At 42.7% G+C, this 17,880-nt stretch overlaps 1 protein-coding gene across 12 annotated transcripts in view; it reads left to right on the top strand.

Moving 5' to 3' along the window:
* The window catches only part of CYRIB (CYFIP related Rac1 interactor B), a 119,174-nt gene that overhangs the window by 48,596 nt on the left and 52,698 nt on the right, over positions 1-17,880 (top strand). The window contains exon 1 of one of the 12 annotated variants that reach the window (XM_036233028.1): positions 3,300-3,474. The exons of 9 other annotated variants lie outside the window; for them this stretch is intronic. In XM_036233028.1, coding sequence (XP_036088921.1) covers positions 3,315-3,474 — 160 coding nt within the window. In that variant the 5' untranslated portion in view covers positions 3,300-3,314. Of the gene's footprint in view, positions 1-3,299; positions 3,475-3,510; positions 3,611-11,182; positions 11,208-17,880 lie in introns of those variants that run through there. 2 more of the 12 variants (XM_016119813.2, XM_016119812.2) reach the window with 2 other exon arrangements.

Genomic DNA, 17,880 nt, shown 5'->3' with positions numbered 1-17,880 from the left:
TTTACATGGATAAAGGCTGGAAGAGAAGGAATGAAAAATGACTAAAGATCTTGAGACTGGATGCTGTCAGCATCCAATAAGGCTGCTAAGCCAGGAAACTCAGGGTCATGCCCCATTTCTGCTGCTTTTACTCCCGGATTTGACTAGTCGCAAACTCCTGTAGATTTTCCACAATTAAGTACCTTAATATTGGTGTCCATTCTTCCTTTCCACTGCCAGTTTCCTAGACCGGGCTCTTGTTATCTCTTGCCTGGACCCACGACAGCGTCACTGGTCTGCTGACCTCTCTTCTCTTTCTCACTCTGGTCTGTATTGGACACTGTGATCAGAGTGATCTTGATATAAAACGCATCTCATTATGTTACCTTACTTAGAAGGTTCTATTTCTTGTTGTTGCCACCCGAAGGCAAGTTCGAACCCCTTAGCATGGAGTATGAGGAGGTCCTTTACAGTCTCACCACCCCAGTCTTACTCTTGGCATGTCATGAACTCCCCTTTCTCTGCCCTTGTACCTGTTCTTCTTAGTCCTCCTTGCATCTCTTCAAGACCAAGTGCATCCTCTCTGAAACCTTCACAGCCGTCCCAGGGAGGGTTGGTCCCTCCACCCTCCTAAATTGTAACGAATCATGCTGCGTTGTGATTGTGAGGTTAGCTCTCTTCCTCTCACTAAGTTCTGAGACCCTCCAGGGCTGGGACCACATGTCTTACTGTCCTCTACCCTAGACCCCCAGCATGGTACTTGGGACACAGTAGAGGAGCAAAAATGTATGTTGATTGAATGAATCAATGTGAGTAAAACAGTTTATTCTTTATAATGTTTTAAAGGTGATTTAGTAATAAATAAAAATTTAAGGAAAACAGTATTTAAAGAAAGCATGAGGATCTTCTGAAATTTATGAAAGTAGACAGAGTCAAGTTATTGGAAGTGGAGAAACAGACAAACTGTGAAGTTGACAGATTGGGTTTAAATCCTGGATCTGTCTCATACCAAGCCTTGGTTTCCTCATTTATAAAATGGATACGACAATAGTACCATATAAGGTGGTTGTTAAAAGCGAAAGAGGAAATGCAAGTCAAGGGCTTAGTACAGTGCCTGGCACATAGTAAGGACTCAAACAAAAAAACGCTAGCAAGCCACAGTGGTTAAATCATCCTTGAAAGCCTAGAGCTCTTATGCAAAAATCTTTTGCATGCTTCTGCTTGTTTTTTCAACATATAACTTTGACAGCTTTGACCTCAACTGAAGTGTGAAAGAATTCATGCAGAATGGTGAAGAAAGAATCATGGAAGACTAAATTCAGCACTTCTCCTGGGGGCTTGCTTTCTGGCACATCTGACATGGGGGGAATGGTAGAGGTTACCCATGAGTTCTTGCACAGGCCAGGAATGGTTCTGAGAAGATAAGGAGAAAGGTGCTTCTGAAAGGGACTTCCAATAGGGCTCGTACTATTTTACTGTTATCACTCATCAATAGACTATTTTCTTTGCCGGACTTTGCTCCCCGGAGGCCAGCATTATGGCTATATTGCTCCCATGAGATAAAATTAGGACCAGTGAATGAAAATTGTTGGGAATCACATTTCTGCTCAGTGTAAAAGAACAGGTTTCTCACAATTATAGGAGGTTGACAGTTACACTAATGGGCTTTCCGTAATTGGAAACATTTGAGCTAAACTGGATGTTGATGTGTCGAGGATACTATGGAAGAGATTTCTGCTGTGACTGGGAGATTGAGTTATAGGTGTGTGGTTACTCAGAGCTCACGGGACTGAGCAGGTATGTGAACTCTCCCTTTGGTTCAAACTGAGGACAGCAGTACATATGGACCAGGTTATTTAAGAGTGTCAGTGGGTCAGACAAATGGACCAAAGTTCTGGGATTGTGAAGACTGCTCCATCAACATCAGCAGTATACATATCAGCTCCCTGAGCTTAACTGAAATTGCTGAAGATTATAATAGGTATAGTATAGAACCCTCAAATCATCCTAAAATATTAGGGTAAAAGTCAGAAGCACAGGACTCCTGCCCTTAGTGTGTGCCTTGAAAGAGCCACCTAATCTCTCCATAACTCTCTTAACGCATTTCTGTGTAATGTGGCAATACCATTTGGTCTCTGTGTAACTCAAGAGGAAGACAAAAGTCTTTTAAATAAGGTAAGGGCTGCCCTTCTGTATTTGGGGGAAGAAGTGATTTCAGGGCAGCATATGGTGAGGCCTAGATAGTTCCTGAGATCCAATTCGATTGAAACAAGGGTTCATAATCAGGGTTTTCATAGACATGCTTCCCGGATCCATAAATCAACTGAAATTGTATGCAAATTTGTATACATATGTGCATTTTCCTGGGGGAGAAAAACCCGTAATTATATGGGATTTTTCAGTAGGGCCCTTGATCCCATAATCGTCAGAACCATATACTTCCATAGTAAGGATCTCCCGAGCAGTCAAACTGAAACTACCCCCAGGACAGGTAGCATTGTAATCATTTACACTTTAATGTTAATGAAAAGAATCGGAGAGTTTCATAACAGGATTAGGATGAGCTAGCTAAATGGGACGTTCTGCTTTTGTATGTAAAGAGAGAGCATTTATGTAACAAGAGCGAAAGAGGAATTAGGGGAAAATGAAGAGGCTACGCCCTCTGCACATCCAAGTCCTCTGTCCATCAGACATTTTTGCACAGAGCAGATCCCAGAACAAAGTCTCATTTTTCTGAAAGAGCTTTGCGTGGCACGGCACAAGTCTCAAGTGGCGCCTGATTTCTGTTCTCAGACTGATCATTTAACACCTCCCAAGGGCGTCTCCTGATACCATCGGCGGCGATAACGGTGCACCTCTAGGCTCCGGGGAGCCTGCCAAGCACATCTGCCTTGCCTGGGAGAGTGAGCGAGGCTCAGTACCTGGCGGAGGGAGAAAGGCGTGCCCACCACCTCAAGCCATTCCAGACTTGGGGTGGGGGGTGGGAGGTGGCAACTCCGCTGGATTCAGCATAGAGTCCTGGTGTGCGAGACTCGAGTTCCAGTTCCTGTCATTTCCGAGCTCGCTGACCTGAGACAGGTCGCCGCCAGCTCGGAACCGCAGTTTTCCATCTGTAAAATGAGCAGGCTGCCAGACCCAGGCCCGCTTGGATGTCGCCCCCGCCCGAAGGGGCTGCCCCTTTAAGGAGGGCGGGGACGCGCAGGAGGCGGCCGCGCCCCCTTCCTCTGCCGGTCGCGCCCGCCCGACCACCTGTCCCGGGCTTCGCCCCGCCCCCTCCGAAGGGGGCGGGGGGCGGGGCGGGGAAGGGTTTACCTTGCGGGGCGGGCTCGCGGCGCATGCGCACGGCCGGACAGGTCCGCGGCGCCCTCACTTCCTGGCATCCCCCCCGCCCCCTCCTCGCCGTTACCCTGTACATCCGGGTCACTTGCCCTCCCCGCTCCGCGCTGCCGCCGTCGCCGCCGCCGCCTGGCTCGTCGCGGCTCCGCCACAGGGCAGGTGCGGAGGGGCTCCCGGTCCGGCCGCCGCCCCGCTCCGGGCCCGGGGCTCCCCCTAGCGCCGCCGAGGAGCCGCCGCCGCGGCTCGAGCAGGGCGGAGGAGCGGCGCCGAGAGCGCCGGGAGGCTCGCGCGCAGGGTGAGCGATGCGCCGCGACCGTGCGCCCCGCCGCGCTCGCACCTCGCCGGCCCGCGCTCCGGCCCGGCTCGGGCGGGCGGGGCGCGCGGCGGGCCCGCCCCGGCGAGGCGGCTGCCCCTCCGCGGGCGCCCCCTCCCGCCCCGGCGCCCCCCTCCCCGCGGCCCCCCGCTCCCCGCGGCTCACTCCCCGGGGACCCCTCCCCGGCTCCCCCCGACCCGGATCCCCCTCCCCACCCCCTTCCCCGCGCTCCCCCGCACTCATTCATTCGCGGCTTCCTTCCCTCCGCCTCTTTCTTCCACTCGCACCTCCACGCGCGTGCTCGCCGCCCCCGCACGCCCCTAGATGGTGCCGCCGCCCGTGACCTTTGGCTCCCCGGTTCTGCCCCCGCGTCGACGGGCGCCCCCTGGCCCCGGCTCCCACCGCCCTTTCCTCCCCGCGGCCGCCTTTCCTCTCGTGCTCGTCCCCGGATCCACACCTCCTTCCCCCCTGGACTCCGCCGCCCAGCCCTCCCGGGCACCCGCGTTGAAGTTGGTGCCCTCCCTGGCCACCCCTACCTTCCACCTGTGCAGCCAGACGGTCCAATTTAGATACCACGTTGACCTCTTCATTCCCAGCGTTTAAAGCCCCGAGTCTCAGTCCCAGGGTGTGGTCTTAGTGTGCTTCCAAAACACACAATTTCTACCATAATTACCCAAATCTATGACTGTCAAACTGTAGTGGGAGTGGCAGTCGCTGTGTTTGTGTGTGTGTGTGTGTGTGTGTGTGTGTGTGTGTGTGTGTTGGCTAGTCTGTGCCATACCAAATATCTTTTTTTTTTTTTTCCTGGAGGAGTATCTCTGATGGATTAATTTTCTCTAAATGTAAAATTTGGCAGAAGATTGTGATTCTTTCTACTCCTCTACATTCCTTCTCGTTCTGCTCCCTGACTGATTTGCAACATTACCTCCTAATACTGTTGTTGGTGAGACTTTTTCTGGTCCCATCTGTCAACAACAGTTATGGAGTGTCCCCTGGTGTGCGGAATACTGATGAAATGCCTGGATTCTTGCAGCACTACGAAATGCCATTCTGGATAACTCAGAGGTTTTTGGAATTTGTTTACACTTTCGCCCCCCTCCTGTAAATTTGAGTTTGCCATTCTTTATACGCCTCGATCTTTATGTGGGGAATGTTATGTCAGTCAATTTTGTGTACTTACAGTCTTGGAGCTTGTCACACTGACATTCTAGAGCACTGCTATGTATAGCTAACGGAATTTCAATCACTTGGGTGGTTACGGACTTATTGAAAATCACTTTAGACTTATGTACCTCAAGAAAATTACACTGATCCTTTTAATTCTTCAGTTCTATTTAATAATAGAAGCGGAAATGTTGTATCTAGCACAACATGATAATTGGGGCTTATTTGATGCCCGTTTGTAAAGTATTGCAGTTACCTAAAGCTGCCCGGTTGGCATTCATAAAATGAGATGGTAGCACTTTTTTTTTTCTTTTTTTATTGTGACATTCTTAGTTCATAATAACTCCACAGAAGACTCTTCACGGAAGATTCTTAGTCCTAAAGTACATCTACCTGCATATCAATATGATACAATTGTTAGCAATATTAGTAGCGTTTTCTAACAGCCTTTTCTTCTGGTGAGCTGTGTGTTAAAAAGACACTTGACTGTTTGTCCCCATTTAGGTTTTATATGACCACTCAAGCGGTAAGATTTCTTAACTCATAGTCAGGATTGCATTGTTTTGGCAGAGCAGTTTTGCTAGATAAAGTATTTTTTAAATTTCTTAAAACTTCAGTAGCTACGTAGCCGCCTCAGAGGAAACATTTTGTAAAATGTAGGATATATAGTATGTACTCTAGATTATTTGATAATTGGATAGAGGCTAGATTTTTCTCTCCTAAGAAGGAGGCTGATCAAAGGGAAGCACGATTAGTAAATCGATTCTACAACAAAAATATAATTTCAGATGCTGAGTGAGAAACTAAGTGAATGCAGTTTATTTCTGATAGCTTATAGGTGACATTTAACATAATTAAATTTATAATTCATTTCTCTAAACATTCCTTGAAAAATGGACTAAAAAATTATATATTAAATCACATCCCTCTTGAGATTATTCGGCTCATATTTGAGATGGTCATTTACTTTTACTTAGTAATTGAAACGTAGAGGGATGCTTCTTTCATTTACTCCTAGCCTCCTTGCGGAAAATACTGGACTGCCACTTACACGAGGTCATTTAACTCATGAAGTATTGATGCACTCAGATGCTAGATCCTATAATTTACTCTTGCACTGTTTAAGGAAAACAAAATTATAATATTTGGAAATGTTAATTATATCGTTAGTGGCATGTCCACTATTATTTTTGGTCTCTCCTTTTCAGTTAGTTACTTTACCAGAGTTTAGCACAGTGCCTGCCTGTTGCACAGTCGATACTTAATAAATGTTTTGAATAATTTAATGAATGGCAAGGTCAAAGAGTTTGGACTGTAACATTGTGTAATTATGTGGCAAAAGTTTGGAGAAATGTCGATTGCTCTCAGCTGCAGTTTTCTCAATAGCTTGTGTCTTTTGAGGATTGCTATGTTTGATTATTAAACTGCTTTGAGATCTTTGGAGAGAAAGTACAACAGACATGTCTTTCTGTGTTATGCTTTAGTTCGAATAGATTTATTCCCTTAGAATGGATATTTGATATATGTGTTTCTAAAAGCATAAATTCATGGTTGTGTGAGCTCATCCTATATTATGATCAGTTCACTAAATTAGATAATTTTTCAAGGACTATTTTATGTAGCAGAAATGGAAGGGCATAATCTAATAATGTGAAAGTGATTATTATTTCAGCGGTGGTGATGACGATAATAGTAACTAACACTTACTTAGTACTTCCTACTTGCCAGGCAGTTTGTTCTGAGGTCTGTACAACAACCTTGTTGGGTAAGTCTCAGTATTTCCATCTCACAGACTAGGAAACTGAGGTTAAACTAAAATGACACAGCGACTAGGTGATAAAACTGGGTCTTGGCTCTTACTTGTGCTGTAATAGTGAACACTTACATGGCAAGTTCTTTATATACATTTAGTTTTATGACAACTCTATAAGGTGTAGGTTAATTCCTAAATTAGTTCCTAATAATAGGGAAGTAAGGTTCATGGTAACTTGTCCAAGTGCACTCAAGTAGAATCAGGAAGGCTGGCATTTAAACCCAGGACTCTATGACTTGTAGTCTTCACTGAAATTCTGTTTCAGAGTACTAATTTGAGGTCCTGTATCTGATATTATATATTTAGAAGGCTTACTTAAAACAGAAAATCTCAGAGCTTTGAGCTGGCACACAGGCTGGATAATGTTCACTTGTTCTGTACTTCTGTGAGCATATACAGAATTATAATTTTCTGCTCCTTAGCTGTAGCTCACCCCTCTCGTGAAAGTATATTGGAATGCAAGTGAGTGAACATTTGTTAAACTTTTTAAACAAGGAAATCATTCTTAGAATTTTGATTCTTTGAATATACACGTTTCTTGTGTCATGTCTTACATCCTGATACTGGTACCATGGGTGAGAATGTCTGTTTTGAAATACATCGGGTGATTTTGTTTAAATAGAAGACCTAATGCAAAGATATATTTTCTGTAGCTGTTTAATTTATTTTGAAAAGATAATGTTCAATAGTGCTACTGTATGGAACACTGAGGCTTTCAATTTTGTACGGTCATTTTCTGTCACGCAAGTAATCTCTATGTGATGTGTTTTAGTTTGGTATGTATTAGATCTGGACTGATACAGACACTTCGCTGTGCCTAGAATACTTCTTCCAATCATAAAATGGAATGTTCTCAGGTAGTCCAAACTATGTTGATACTAATTTAGGTCAAACAATTTCAGAAAACACTCCATATGAAAAAATTATTACATATTCCCAGGCGATATTATTTAGGGATTATTTATGCCATTTTTCTGTTCTTAGTGAGGGAAGTAGAGAATTGAAGGCACTTATGAGATTTACTAGGTCTTGAACTGGACTTTTATAGTTCGTTGACTTGTACTCTTTTTTTTTTTTCCTTTGCCTGATATTTTAAAAGATAAATTTATTTATTTTAATTAGTTTCAAGTATACAGTACGTTGGTCAGACATTTATATGGTTCATAAAATGATCCCACTAATTGCTCCTCTCTCCTTTGGTTTTCCTGACTTGTACTCTTATTGATAGATTCTCCTCATAAAATTTGAGCGCGTATGGACAAAAGCATTGCATTTAAGCTCCGATTTGCTCTTGTCTGCTAGTGGGAAGATTCTCAGATTATCCATAAGTTGGGAATAATGTCTGCTATGTGCCTCACAACACTCTTCTGAAATTTTTATATTAACTTCAATGCAATGTAATAGGAGAGACAGAATATTTTGTTAAAATAGCATTTCTAAGTCGAATGATCATTAAATTTTTTTGTCATTGTTTTTGATCATCGGTGTATGATTGCCATTAATCACCCAAGTAGTTATTGAGTACATAAGAAGGATTATGGGGAGAGAGTGAAATAATCAAGTGTGTCTTTTCAAAGGATTGTTCTGACAGCGTTTGGAGAATAGATCGAAGGTGAAATAAAAATACAGGTAGGCAAGTGAAGAGGCTGTTGCTAGAATCCAGGACTTGATAGTGATCGGTACTTGAGTATTGACAATGGAGGGATGTATTAATTCTGTAAGGGTTGATGATTTACTGGATGTTGGCTCCGTCGAGCCAGTACCTTTGCGTCTGGTAGTGGAGTAGGGGTACATTTCCTCCAGAGGGCTTGCTACCACTGTTTTACTTACAGTCGCAAAGCTCCTGGGGCCAAGGCAACGCCAGTTGTAGTCTCAAATATGCATTTTTAGTTGACTTTTGACATTATTAGTCATTGAGTATGAGTTGGCCCACCCCAGAGTAGGAATATCACTCGGGAGACTCATGAGGCCTCCATGAGTCAGGCATTCCGTTTCCACAGGAGCCCAGTAGCCAGCTAATAGCCGCTTTGCAGAAGGGGTGTGCCTGATAGCTGTGTCAGGGAGGCGAAGAGTCCAGGACTCCCAGGGGGACCCCCAGGTGGAGGCTGCCTCCCTTCGTCAGAGGCTCCAGTCAGTAAAATCACAAGTCACAGAGACTTGTAACCTAAAATGGTCATTAGAGTTGTGAGGCCCTAAAAACACCAGCACTTTTCCACGAGCAGCCTTTCCTGTTTGGGAGGATCCCCTCTGGCACTTCTGAGGAAGTACGGACAAGCACGTAACACATCAATTCCTACTATACATTAGGATATAGAGGCATCAGCTAGAGGATGTTGAATTGGCCCAAAGAGCCGCACCCGTAAGTCACACTCATTTCCTTTTCCTACACAAACCCCGTTAACGGAATGTGGATGTTCCCACCCTCTAGGAGACCAGATAGGATGGTGATGACCTGGTGCCTACGTCCAGGAGAGCCATAAAACTTTGGGCCCCTCTCTAAAGTTCCCTGGGCGGCCTCAGAGGGGTCCGTCTGTATGGCCTTAAGTCCCCTTGGGGTTCTGGGAGATCTCAGCCCATCACTTACCATTTTCCTCTGTAAAGCAGAAGGGTTTGGAGGTGCCAGAGGGAGGGACGGAGAAGGAGCGGGCACGGAGGGAGAGAGCAGCCCCGTGCCGTGATCGGTCACTTCTGGCCACTGCCTCTCAGGTCAACCAAAAGAACTTAAAAACTTTTTATCTAAAGCTCTGTATTGGCAGCAAGGTCATCATTACTTCAGTCAATTTTAGCTTTGGGGATTCCTTGGCCGAACAGTCACAGCCATGTTGTTTTACCTGTAGACACAGGACTTGTTGCCCCATGACACACCCTTCTTCTGCCGGCCTGGAGGAGGATGAACAGCCAAGACACCTTCTGAGTGGCCGATTTCAGTCCCACTTTTCACTGTTTGGTTTCTAAACAGTAATCTAACTCCTGTTAACAAGGAAGACAGTCGCGATCTTTATTCCCACCTTCTCCACACTCACGACTGCTGACTCTCCAGTCCTAGGATGTCTTCTCATTTTCCAGAACTCTGCCCTTGGGGACGTTTAGTTTTCTCCAGAAAGCTATGACTCTTCAGCATCACTTCCTTGTTGCCAAAACTGTTGAGAACCATGACAGTCTGAGATTTTCCCCCGCTTGCAAGCTGACAGGTCACCCTGCCACGTTTTCATGGTGGAAGACGTGAGACTCCTGTGGAAGACCGAAGGACAGTTTATTACTCTCAGTAATGAAAATCTATGCCAGTTTCCTGGTCCTCAGAGGGCTGTTCTATTGGAGAGAAGCCCTGAATTTAGAGAACCCAGATTTTTTGTAGTGACTGGTAGCACGCCTATCCTTAGCTCTAGAAGGGTACTTTATGTTATTATGCTGGACAGTACATGTGCCTGTCCTTTGCTCCAGAGAGAGACACCGTCTTTACCTTTCAAGGCTGTTCAATACATAGATATCCTTGAAAATATAGTTAAGAGCAAAGAGCAATTGGTACCTCTGCTTGCAACACATTCAAGAGAATCGTTTCCCAGCATATGTAAATTATACCTCAGGAAACCTGACTTAGAAAAAGTGCCTGGCATGTAGCATTGGTGTTCATTTCCTTGATGTATTTTTTGGGGAGCAAGCCTCTGTGCAGTGACTTCGGTGGAATTTTGAGATTAATTTTCTCCAAGGCAAGTCGGTAACTAATAACATTTACTTAGAAAAATGACTAACCTATTCAGACATCTCGATTCGAAATAAAGAATATGTGGTCTTTTAAGAATTTCAGGGACATTAAATTAAAGTGAAATAGGAGAAAACCACTTTAGGTTGCAGTTCATGAGATTGCTTTTGTTTATATCGATCTACATACGATTGTTCTCTACTTAAAATTCTGGTTAATTCTAACTAGGATAAACTAAGCAAAACATTGTAAAGGGAGGCTTCCTTTCCTTTAGATCTTGGGAAATGTAAATTTAGGGGAGTAGGAGAGGCTAGCATAGTTAGTTGGAGGGAGGCCTAAACTTGCAATTTTTAAATTTTTTTTTTTAAGGCAGCAAGTCTCCATTTTATCAGTTAACATCACCCAATTCCTCCCTTCCAGGTATTTTCTATAAACAAGCATTTGAAAAATATTACTTTGAAACCTAATTTGCTGAAGATTATTTGTTACACTTGAACTTGTTTTGACTTAAATATTTAATATTCTGGTACAATAGAAATATATGTACCAATTTGGTTATAAAAGTACAGAGAAATCAGCTTCATTTATTCCGTTTGAGTTAAAGTGAACACATATGTACAGATTTGTAACTATGGCGGTGCCAGTTGCTAGTGGGTAAAAAGTAGATTGATGCCCGAGAATCAAAGGCTGAAGCATTTTGGAAATGGTCTTTGATAACTGGGACTTCCTATATCAAAATGTGAATCTATTAAACTAAAGCGTTTCCTTTTTATTTATAGAACAGTGTGTTGCAGCAGCAGTCAAACTCTGTAGCCTGGGGCTGGCCACCTTTCTGAAATGGGTGTGCCAGAGTTCCATTACAGTGTGTGTCACGGCGACAACTGGCCAGTGTCCTGTCTTTGGTATGTGTCGCTGACCTCTTCCTACTAGTCTATTAGCTTATTCGATATGCGTCTTTTAAGGACTTCGTTTTAGCTGATTTTCACTATTCTCGATAAGCGACTTTTCAAAATACTGCATATTGTTTTTTTAAAATCATTTAATTTTTAAAACCATTCTCAGCTTGCCGAGGTTGGGTCAGTAGATAGCTTATGCATTTCAGTAATTTAAAAAATTTAAGAATTTCAAAATTCTTCGCAGTCGAGGTATACAAACAAACCTTTTCGTAAAGTTATTTGCCTGCCTCTGGTCTCCCAGGGCCCTTCAAGGATCTTATTTGGGCCTCACAAGTAAGAGATGATGAACAGTTTTTTAAAAATGTGTAAGTTCTTTAGAGTATTATTGGAAACTGTCCTTAAGCATAAAGTAGGGCTAAACAGGTACTCTAAGACAAGTGATCCCTGCCGTTTTTCTCCCCTTGCAGCAAAGTCGCAAGTCTTGTTAACTAATTGTACCTAATTTTTACATACACCCTTTTCCCTCATCATCTGTAAGATGGAAACTGTTAAGAAACCTTTCCATGAATTAGCCGACAGTACTGGGAAAGAGAATGCCAAGAACTGTTCATTACTTGAATAGTAGTCAGTAGATTTAAATATTTAATGTGTTCTGGTATTTCATAAATATATTTACCAAATTGTTTTCAAAAGTACTGAGAAGTGAACTTCATTTATTCCATTCATTGGGCTTGGTACATGAGTTTACTTCCGAGCTTTCGGCCTCTCTGTTTAGTTACGGCCTCCCTGGGGTTCTAGCCAGAGGGAATCTGGATCAGGCTTCGGGGGCTTCTGCTGCTTTCGTAGTCTCTGGTGTAGGATCTTACTGGACATGGACCAGTTTTGAAACATGTCTATCAACCAGTAGGTTCCCTGTCCCCCATCGTATTTCATCTTCATTCCTACCCCAGCCTCAGGCAACTGCTTACCTGCTTTCTGTCTGTAGATTTTCCTTTTCTGGACATTTCTTTTAAATCAAATCTTTTGATACAGTTTTTTTTTTTTTTTTTAAGTGCTTAGCTTCTTTCACTTAATGTTCTTGAGGTTCATCCGTGTTGAGTGCATCGCTGATTTGTTCCTTTTTCTTGCTGAGTAGTATTCCATTATATGAATGCACCACGTTTTGTTTATGCATTTATCAGTTGATGGACACTTGGATTGTTTCTGCTTTTTGGGTGTTAGGAATAATACTGCCACAAGTATTTGCAGACAACTATTTGTGTAGCCTTATGTTTTCACGTCTTGGGGCGGATACCCAGGCTTGGAATTGTTGGGCCACACAGTAAATTTATGTTTAATTTTTAAGGAAACTGCTGAGCTACTGTTCAGACTATACCTCTTTATATCCCACCAGCAGCATATGAGGGTTTTAGTTTCTTTAAATCCAACACTTGTCATTGTCTTTTTGGATTATAACCATTTTAGGGAGTATAAAGTGCCATATTATTTAGTGGGTATGAAGTGGTTTGAATTTTTGATGAAATGTCTATCAGCTCTTTTGCCCATTTTTTTTTTTTAAATTAGGTTGTCTTTTTTGTGAGTTGTTGGAATTCTTTTTATATTTTGGATCCAAGTCCTTTATCAGATACATAATTTGCAAAGGTTTTTCTCCCAGTCTGTGGTTTGTCTTTTTATTTTCTTAATGGTATTTTCTGAAGTGCAAGGATTTTGAATTTCAGTGGAGTCCAGTTCATCTTCGTTGTCTAATAAGCTCGTGAAATTTACTCCAATGTTTTCGTATTACGTTTAGGTCTGTGATCCATTTTAAAATAACTTTTGTATATGTGTGCAGTGAATCTCTAAGGTCATGTTTTCGTATAGGGCATCCAGCTGTCATGGTGCTGCTTGCTGAGAAGATCCTTTCCCCCATGGAAGCGCCTTGGTAGCTCTTTTGATCATCAGTTGACTGTAGATAAGAGTTCATTTCTGGACTCTCCTTTCTGTTTCATTGATCTACATGTCTGTCCCTCTGCCAGTACCACATGCCTTAATTACTGTAGCTTTTCATATTAATAACATTTCTTACAAAAATACATGCTCATATTTGTAAAAAACTGAATGATAAAGTAAAAGAAGAAAGCAAAGATCACCATCTAAGTAGTCACTATTTGGTGTCGTCTCTCCAGACGTCTCTGCACATACGTGTGTGTGGTATGCGTGCACACACACTCTCCACAGTTACACATAAAGACGCATCAGTATCTGCCCACGCTCATTGTTCTTGTGTACTTATCGAGTGAATACGTTTATTGTCAGCTTTAAGAGAGGACTGATTATGTTCTTCTTCAGGCACTTCTGTAATCCAATGAGTTTTTACTGACAAACTTCTGAGAAGAGCAAGATTCTTTGGGGTAAGAACTATGAATACTTTACTAGTACATTAAATGAAATTTATTTTTCACTTCATCTGCTGAAAGATGACTTTAAAGCACAATTTTAAATGTGTTCTCTGTGAATGGATGTCAAATTATGTGTGAAACTTTAACAAAGTTAATCCTAAAATCCATTTTTAAACATTTAAAGTTTCCACAAATCTGCTCTTGAGTATTAGATTAAGTTTTTGGCAGTTGAGATAATGAGTGTGGAGCCAGTAAGTATAGATGTGTGGTGATCGTTTTATTTGCAGTCATATGAGGACTGATCCCCTTCTCGAGCTTGGTTTTACCGTGTTAGTAAAGGAGTCACAGCCTTTGTGAATTCAGCCTTGTCACCCTGATAATCGGGTTCCTGAGACACTGTCAGCAGCCTTCAGGGAATTGTGACACACCCGGAAACACTTCTCGTCTGAGTGGGGGTCAGATCCCAGAAATTCCCGACATTCACATTTTTCTTGTAGTATAATTTTTTATGATGAGTACATGGTTTAAAAATTGCATTTAAAGATGTAACAGGTATAGAAGACTGTACAGATTATGCCTAATTCTGAAAAGATTGGAGTTGAACCTCTGGCAGTGGGGAGCCATTAAGTTTTGAGTCTGGGGAGTGAAATAATGAGTCAAGTTTCAGAAAGCCATCTACATAGTAGTTTAATGGAAATTTGGTATTTGAAAAAGGCATGCTTAAATTGTGTGGGAGGTTGGATTGGTTGATGAAATTATCTAAATGAAGTGTTTTTATATAAGATTTTAAAAAGTTAAAGCTTGAAATAAGAAATTTTCAGATGACCAGTGGACTCTTTGTAGAAAGGAAAGCTAACTCTGTGTGCTGGGATTATGGACATTTCTTCCTGCTTTTTGTGGGAAATTTAGAAAAATCTTATATATGTTATATAATAAGATATTAAAATGGAACTCTTTTCTTCTGAGTCTGGCCCTGAGTCAGTAGATGCATATTTCTAAAGTGAATTCTAAGAACACCATGCAGGTCTTAACAAAAGAAAGAGCCAGAAAATAGATCTTGTGACTTCTAACACTTACCCCGTCTGTTGGCATAGAAAGGTTCAGGAAGTTGGAAATTTAGAGGAGTTTTACACTGAGTCGTTGGAAACTGGGAAGAGTTTGTGAACCAAGTCGTTGGAGTACTAGGAGTTTCCCTGATCGCCCCCACCATCTCGGAGTGCTCCCCCTCGAGCACGGGGGGCATTATGGTTTGGGGGCACAGCAAAGTGGGGTTGCTGTGCAGGTGGACTGCCCGTCCCCCCAGAGTGCTTTGGGCCAGAGGGTACGTGTTTTTCACAGGCCGGGTGAGGGCCACTAGTGAACGAAAGCCTGTAGGATCCGGTGGCAGTGTAGAGGGCCGAATAAATACCTGGATTCCCAGAGGAGATCATTGCTCTGCCTCAAGGGAATTGCAGCGAGAGGTCCCCAGGGGCTGCGTGGCAAGAGCTTCTAAGGAGGCCCTGAGAGCTTTCTCGGCCAGATAAGCTTTACACGCTGGGAGCAGAGGGAGTGCTCGTGCCCTCTAGGGACTGTAATTGCCTCACCTGGGGTTACTAAGCAAGGTGCTCTTTGTGCTCCTGAGGGCTGGCCTGCCCCAGTCAGGGCTGGGACAAGGGGAGAAGCTGTAAGAGTGAATGAAAATTTTTAACAATTATACTAAACTGGATTTCCCAATTTTAAACTCAGATTGTTTTTGTAACTTGGAAATAACTGAATTTATAGGCTAGCCTAAACAATGTTCAGGGATATTAGCTGTCGCCACAGAATAACTTTAAAGGACAGTTCTGGACAGAAAGTTGCCATATGGTTACATCCTGCAGGTTCTGCTCGTTCAGGATAATGGTTACAATTATTTTTCTAATAAAGACATCAGAGAAAGTGAATTTTCATAAGAATGTGCCCATTGTGGCGTTTTGTCTTGGAACAGCATCCTCCCCTTTGGGATGGGGCAGATCTGTGCATGAGTCAGATGGACCCCTTATCAGCATTGACATGAAGTCAGTAAACCAATTTTTGAGATTCATTTTTCTCACTTACTTTTTACAGATAGGATAATGTCACCTGCTTTCATAGTGTTTTGTGAAAAAAATGGTTTATAGCAAAATGCGTGATACACAAAGTGTCTCCCGTAGATTTAAATATATCCTTCCTCTCTTTAACATGTATTGCTTCCTCTAAACGTATTCCTTTAAAAATACCAAATGCTGTAGCGGATTCAGTACGACTATAGGATGCTATCAAGAATGTAAGAAGTGTTAGTTTTTAATATAGCTAAAAAATTCTGTATTTGATTTGAAATGTGAAATTTTCAAAAAGAATGAAACGTAGTTTTACTTACATGTTGGATTTTAGTGAAGAAGCAATGAAATAGGGGTCTAAAGAAGAGGCAGGCCTAGGAGGAGAATCCTTGCATTACTGCTCTTGGATCAATTTGGAATCTATAAAACAAAAAGAAGGAATCTTGTTGCAGAGAGAACACGTTGTAAGAACTTTTTTTTTAGTTCTGTATTTGATACAATTTTTAAAAATTTTGGTATTTCTACATCTTTTTGGATGTTCTCATACTTTTTTTATGTTCAAATTTTATACTTTGAAACTTAAAATATGATTTTTAATGATAGGCACCTCTTAAATGTATCAGAAAGCTGATTTGAAGCATCTTTAATGTCATAGCACCTTTATTGTTATACTCTGCACCTCAGAGTTAATTTGTAACATGGTTAAGTTTTGCTTATTTGTAAGAATGGGTTTCAATTAGGAAGGAAATTATAATCGGCTTTCTGTTTGAGTTCAGAATATCTTTATAATTCATAACCAAAGGGTGTTTGGCTGTACATTGCAGAAACTAACAGGGTAATTTGGATGGGAAAGGAATTCATTGGGATGTTGGCAGGTGTCTTGCAGAGCTGGTGGAGAGACAGGAATCCAGGTTCAGAGCAGAGCAGTTCAGCAAGAGGGTGAGCATCAAGAAAGCACTGCCCAGATGACATCGTAGCACACCTGGTCAGGACACTGTGACGCCGGTCTCTCGTTGTTGCCCGTGTGATTGATTTCTCAAGTATCCCTGGTCTTTGGACCATTCTCTCAAGAAAGGAAGTTGTGGGGGCAGAGGCGCAGCGTTTGTGGGCTGACCTTTCCCGACCTCCATGCTTGCGGCCGTTGACTCTCCACATGTCCTTTGGGGGCCCTTGATACATGGAACAGGACTGGGGTTTAGATAGTATAATCCACACTAGGTTCCACGAGACCCTCACCTCAGGTGATAGGTCCTATTGCTGGGCCACAGTTGAGCATTGGGAGACGATAAAGGAGGGTTCCCCACAACCGTCTGCATGCCGTTGGCTCTCCACATCTCCTTTGGGAGGCCCTTGGCCTGGCAGGTTTAACTTGGCCAAAACTGAGCTGCTTTTTTGTAACCCTGTACCTGCCCCTTCCCATCCAGGCAGGTTATCTTAGGAGTGGTTTTATAATCTGGACTTGTCTGTTTTATGTCTTCTTATAACTAGAACCAGGTTAAACATATATGGCAAGTATTTTACGTAGGACAGTATTGTATCACATCAGGAGGCACGTAATGTGTCACATTTTTTGGTGATTCTTGGTTCGATCCCTCAGTTAAGGTGGTGTTTGCCAGTTCTTGCCATTGTGAAGGCTGGCTTGCCCGCCTGCTTGCCTGCCTGCCTGCTTTCCTTCCTTCCTTCCTTCCTTCCTTCCTTCCTTCCTTCCTTCCTTCCTTCTTTTTCTATTTTTTGTCTGGTGAGGGCCCACTTCCTGGTTCATAGATGGCCATCTTCCAGGTGTGTTGTCACGTGGTAAAAGGGAGCTCTCTGGGCCTCTTTTGTAAGGGCACCAATACCATTCATAAGGGCTCTGCCCTCATGACCTAATCACCTCCCAGAGGCCCCACCCGATGTCATCACCTTGGAGTTAGATTTCAGCATTGTCATTGCTGAGGGTGGGAGACACAAGCAATCAGTCTATTTTAATTTCATTAATATTTTTAATTAGTAAAGAATCTGTAGCCTAATACTTTAGCACCATGCGAATATATGGTTTCCCCAAACCGTTACCCCAGTAGTTTAGCATAGGAGAGAGCAGGGCCTCTAATATAATCGCTGTTGATGTGTGTCTGAATAATGGCTGTCAATCGTTATTAAGAAGTTATGGGACAAAAAACTCCAATGTTAGTTTTCAGTACAGTAAATATAAGTAAATGTTTCATTGCCATAATAAATCTTGAGTAGAAGCTGATTTAATCAAGA

Source organism: Rousettus aegyptiacus, unplaced genomic scaffold, assembly GCF_014176215.1.
Source record: "Rousettus aegyptiacus isolate mRouAeg1 unplaced genomic scaffold, mRouAeg1.p scaffold_m13_p_15, whole genome shotgun sequence".
NCBI classification, from domain to species: domain Eukaryota; kingdom Metazoa; phylum Chordata; class Mammalia; order Chiroptera; family Pteropodidae; genus Rousettus; species Rousettus aegyptiacus.
This window is presented reverse-complemented; position numbering and strand designations above follow the sequence as displayed.